This window comes from Acanthamoeba castellanii (genome assembly GCF_000313135.1).
Source record: "Acanthamoeba castellanii str. Neff unplaced genomic scaffold scf7180000084603, whole genome shotgun sequence".
NCBI lineage: Eukaryota > Discosea > Longamoebia > Acanthamoebidae > Acanthamoeba > Acanthamoeba castellanii.
In genome coordinates, this window is record NW_004457654.1 from 632,634 (window position 1) to 637,277 (window position 4,644).

The 4,644-nt window shown below is 60.1% G+C and overlaps 5 protein-coding genes across 5 annotated transcripts in view; 3 read left to right on the forward strand and 2 right to left on the reverse strand.

The window, feature by feature from the left end:
- The window catches only part of ACA1_070160 (tetratricopeptide repeat-containing protein), a gene marked incomplete at both ends in the record, with an annotated part of 2,679 nt that extends 1,639 nt beyond the window's left edge, over window positions 1-1,040 (forward strand). The window contains one exon of the mRNA XM_004352896.1: window positions 39-1,040. Coding sequence (XP_004352948.1) covers window positions 39-1,040 — 1,002 coding nt within the window. The remainder of the gene's footprint in view (window positions 1-38) is intronic.
- Window positions 1,041-1,889: 849 nt separating this feature from the next.
- On the forward strand, window positions 1,890-2,593 carry ACA1_070170 (tetratricopeptide repeat domain containing protein; the record flags this gene model as incomplete). Its single annotated transcript, XM_004352897.1, has 4 exons — window positions 1,890-1,908; window positions 2,027-2,101; window positions 2,144-2,314; window positions 2,457-2,593. 4 exons carry the CDS (start codon window positions 1,890-1,892, stop codon window positions 2,591-2,593), a joined length of 402 nt encoding a protein of 133 aa, XP_004352949.1.
- A 78-nt stretch (window positions 2,594-2,671) lies between these two features.
- On the forward strand, window positions 2,672-3,098 carry ACA1_070180 (uncharacterized protein; the record flags this gene model as incomplete). Its single annotated transcript, XM_004352898.1, has 2 exons — window positions 2,672-2,849; window positions 2,935-3,098. The coding sequence occupies 2 exons, from the start codon at window positions 2,672-2,674 to the stop codon at window positions 3,096-3,098; spliced, it is 342 nt and encodes a 113-aa protein (XP_004352950.1).
- A 229-nt stretch (window positions 3,099-3,327) lies between these two features.
- ACA1_070190 (polyprotein) lies at window positions 3,328-3,693 on the reverse strand (the record flags this gene model as incomplete). Its single annotated transcript, XM_004352899.1, has 1 exon — window positions 3,328-3,693. One exon carries the CDS (start codon window positions 3,691-3,693, stop codon window positions 3,328-3,330), a length of 366 nt encoding a protein of 121 aa, XP_004352951.1.
- A 65-nt stretch (window positions 3,694-3,758) lies between these two features.
- Window positions 3,759-4,644, reverse strand: part of ACA1_070200 (reverse transcriptase) — a gene marked incomplete at both ends in the record, with an annotated part of 2,885 nt that continues 1,999 nt past the window's right edge. The window contains one exon of the mRNA XM_004352900.1: window positions 3,759-4,616. Coding sequence (XP_004352952.1) covers window positions 3,759-4,616 — 858 coding nt within the window. The remainder of the gene's footprint in view (window positions 4,617-4,644) is intronic.

Sequence of the window (4,644 nt, forward strand, 5' to 3'; positions counted from 1 at the left end):
CCGATGCTGACAACGCCGGCGGCGGAGAGCCGCCGCAGGACGTCGCCTCGGGCGTGCAGCCGGCGCTCACGCTGCGCTACGGCCTCGAGTGCCTCCGAAACGCGCTGAAGCTGCTGGAGCACAACCCCGAGGCGGCTCCCGCCACTCCCGCGACCACCGTCAGCGGTGGCGGCGCGGCCAAGCCCTCCGCCACCGGCGCTCCTGCTGGTCCTACGGACGCTGCCTCTACCGCGCCGTCCGCCGCCGCCGCAGCGACCGCTGTCGGTGATTCGGCCGGCCTGTCGGGCGCGCCCGCCGTTGCGTCGACAACGTCGCTCGAGTGCGTGTGCCTGCTCAGCATGGCCTATATTGCGCTCGCGCTCGAGGACCCCGTTGTCGCGCTTGCGGCCGCCGGCGCCGCGCTCAACGTCGGCGCTCGGTCCACCGCCTCGGCGCCCAACGGCACCGCGGCGTCGCCGACGGCGGCCGTCATCGACGACGAGCACCGGCTGCTGGCCCACCTCTACGCCGCCGAGGCCCTCTGCATGCTCAATCGCCCGGCCGAAGCCATGCAGCACCTGTCGCCCTCGCTCGTGAAGGACCTCCCGGCCAGCCTGCCCGCCGGCTCGTCATCGTCGTCGTCCACCGGCGGCGGCTCATCGTCGGCGACGCCGGCCCCGGGCGCCTTCGGCCCGGCGCCACCAACGCAGTTCGGCCTCGCGCCCGCGCTGGCCTCATCGGCGCGATACGTGCTCTACGTCAACCTGGCGGCCGCGCACATACTGCAGGACAAGCTGCCGCAGGCCCAGAAGTGTCTGCTGCACGCCACCGCCATCCACCCGTCGTCGCCGCACGCGCTCCTCCTGCAGACCTACATCGAACTCGCGCGCGGGAACACCGCCGCCGCGCTCGACCTCCTCCAGCGCGGCAAGATCGTGCCGCCCTCCGCCTCGACAGCCAGCGGTGGCGGTGGCGGTTCCAACGCAACCGGCCAGCAACAGCAGGACGCGTCGGGCCGAAGCGGTCCCTCCTTCTCTGCCCAATCCAACAACAGTAAATAGGCCTCTAATCAATCCTCCAACCGAAACAAACCAACAACAATAAAAAAACCAATAACAAAAAACACCCACAGCGAAAAGACACACTGCGCTTTGATTGGCTTGTTCGTGGGGTACCGAAAACGAATTCTGGGTACTCTCGGCGAGCTTAGCACCCCAACCCTCCGGCCGGGCTTTCTTCTCGGCTCTCCACAACAACACAACACAACACAACACGCACACCTGATTGTTCTGAGGGTGGTGGGGGACAATGATGATCAACGTGCGGCGCACCCACTACTTGGCCGTTCTCGTTACCCTCTTGTGCTGGTGGGCCAGCTCCTCGACCGTGTTGGCAGCCAGTTATCTTCCTCCCCCGCCTCATGAATGATCTTCTTCGCTTTCGTGTTTACTTGTGGGAGCTCATCTTGATTTTATGGTGCGACTTGCCAGCTCGGGAAGTGTGTGGTAATTGCCAGTACTCCAAGGTTCAGCTCGCGATCGAGGCTGCCGGGCCGGGCGACCTCGTCCGCATTGGGGCAGGGGTATATACTGAGAACGTGACAACAGTCTCCGTCAGCTCCCTCGACATCGAGTACGCCCCGAAACCCCGACTTTTGTACTTCTTCTTTGTCCGATTTTTTTCATCTGATGATTTTATCAAATATTAATTACATATTATATTATATTACATTACATTATAAACTTATTTTATTTCTGTGATCTTGTCTGTGGTTGGGCCACATGTCCACTCTTGTGTGTCACAGGGCAGTTGGGAATGTGACCATCTTGACGACCAACACGTCTTCCAGCCAGGCTCATCATCCCCTCCAGCTCCACTGTGCGACAGAACGGCACACTCACCCTGGTCGGATGTACGCGCCTCAGCCTCGTTCTTCTCTCTTCTATCGCACTCTTTCATTCTTTGGGTCTTTCTTTCTTATTGTCGTTTTCGGGACCTGTTTCCCTTTTTGACGTCACTCTACCACAACGACGCGCGTGGTGGGCAGCGATCCTCATCACCGGCGGCGCGCTCGAAACTCGTGGGACGCTCACCGTCAAAGAGGGGCCGAGTTCTGTCCAACGTACCTATGCCGCACGCCACGACTCGTCCTTGGTTGTTGCAGTCATCATCACCATCTTCGTCGCGCTCACAGTGATAAGGGTCACCAACGCGGGCAACTGGTTCCACTACGGGCACGTGGAGATCACCACCACAGTGTTCATTGCAGTCGCCGTTCAGGGCGGAACCTGGAATCAGTTTGGCTCTTCCCGCATCACGACCGGTAGCGGCCGCGGTACCTAACTGTTCCCACATATAACACGACACGCGCACACGACACGCGCACACGTCACGCACACGACACACAAAGGAGAGTTTCATGGTCCTGAGGACGCAGTATGGTGTGCATGTGTGGACCAGGTGTTTTGCTGGCGGAGTTTGCAACAGCGGGTTTGGCCTCGACCTGGATTCAGTCCGGGAGGACCGAGCTGGTCGCCTCGGGGCTCGGCACGCCGACCGTGAGCGCCACAGGCCGGAACTCATCGGGTACGAGGACGCCTCTCCTGCGCTATGAACAATTTAATAAAAATACAAATAAAAGATATAATCCTATATAATCATTCTTTCATTAATGTTAAAAAAAAAAAAAACAATGAAAATAGGACAATGTCCGGTACCGCTGCCGAGTCTCTTTGTGGAGGCGGTGAAGGCGCGCATCAACGACACGACGCCCAGCGTGGTGGTCATCCCACGCGACCCCTCGCCAGACGCGGTGGGCCAGGCGGCGCAGGTGGACTTCCTGAGCCTGCGCGAGGTGACGCCCGCCGGCGGTACGCCAAGTATTACTCCCCCCCCCGCCAACCCGGGGGGGGAGAGGGGGCGACGCTGACCGGGGTCCTCGATCGTCATTTCCAGGTTGGGTGCAGACTGGGAGCGGTACAAACAACACGAGCTCCACGACCACCTTCACGAGCCGGCTGGCCAACAACGCCACGCTGGCCTACGAGTTCGCCACGTTCGACGCCGACACCGCCCTCACCCTCGGTACCTTCCTCATGTTGGAGCAGGATTATGTGTAGTGGCGTAGTGGTAGAAGAGATGTATTTGAGAAGAGAGAAAGAAGGGATGAAATAAACAGAAGAACGCAGTGTTCTTTTAAAGGGTTCTATGGTCCGTTCTAATTGGTCGGTCAGCTCAGGTCTTTGAGCAACGGGAGGGAGTTCGGAGTTGACCGTTGTTCAACGTGAGCGACTTGACCGACTGGACAGGTCTGACAGGACGTCGCCGGTTCGAGTCCGAACACGCCCCTCACGCGGCGGGTCGCTCGATCAGCCCCATGCGTTGGCGGTGGTGAACGAGCTTGACGCGGCCGAGTGCCTTGGTGAGAACGTCGGCGGGCATGTCGTCAGTCGGGCAGTAGCCGTAGCGGACTTGACCTCGACTGGTCGTGTCGCGCAGGTGCGCGAGTTTGATGTCGTAATGTTTCATGCGGCCGTGGTAGGTGCCGGACGAGATGTCGACGATGGCCAGTGCGCTCTGGTTGTCGTTGAAGAGAGAGAGTGGTTGTTGGGTGTCGACTCCGAGGGCCGGCAGATGCTTGCGCACGTAGAGTGCCTGGCGCGTTGCCTCGGAGATGGCGTTGAGCTCGGCTTCGGTGGAGGAGAGCGCACACATTTCTGCGTCTTGACGCTCCACGAGATGGCGCCTCCACAGAAGATGAAGACAATGCCAGAGACCGATCAGCGGTCAACTTCGATGTTGCCCCAGTCAGCGTCGCAGTACCCAATAGGTACGTGGGTTGCGACGTCCCTGTCGTCGTAGAGGTCACACGAGTAGCAGATCGCCAGGTTGGCTGTGCCAGCGAGGTAGCGCATGATGCGCTTGACGGCGGTGACGTGTTCGGGGCCGAAGTTGTTGGCGAAGCGGCTGAGGTACGCGACGGGGAAGAGAATGTCCGGTCGTGAGGCGTGTGCCAGATACAACAGCATGCCAATGGCGCTGTGGTATTCAAAGGTGTCATGTTGCTTGGTGTCGACTGGCAGCTGTAGGTTCGGCAGCATCGGCGTGGAGACCAGCTTGCTGTTGGTGAGTCCGAAGGTGGCAAGGATGTTGTCGATCTTGCCGCGCTGTCGGATGTAGAGCTTGCCGAGCGATCGATCACGCTGGATCTCGATCCCTAGGATGGAGGTTGCTTCTCCAAGGTCCTTGATCAGGAAGCCGTCGGCGATGATCTGCTTGACGCCCCTGAGCTCAGACTTGTGAGCAATGATGGTGCAGTCGTCGACGTAGAGTGCGACAATGGCCAAGTGGTGGCCTTGACGAATGTAGATGCACGGGTCCGAGTCGGTGGGTTCGAAGTGGGACTTGCGCAGATGGGCGTCGATGGCGCGGTTCCACTCGAGCGGCGCCTGCTTAAGCCCGTAGAGGCTCTTCAGCAGTCGTCCGACGTGGTGGGGTCGTTGCTTGTTAACGAACCCCTCGGGCTGGGAGATGTAAATCTCCTCGGTGAGCTTGGCGTGGAGAAACGCCGTGTCGACGTCGACCTGGTGGATCTCGAGGTTGCGTGCGTTCGCGAAGGCGAGTAGCAACCGGAGGTTCTCGATCCGTACGACAGGAGAGAAGGTG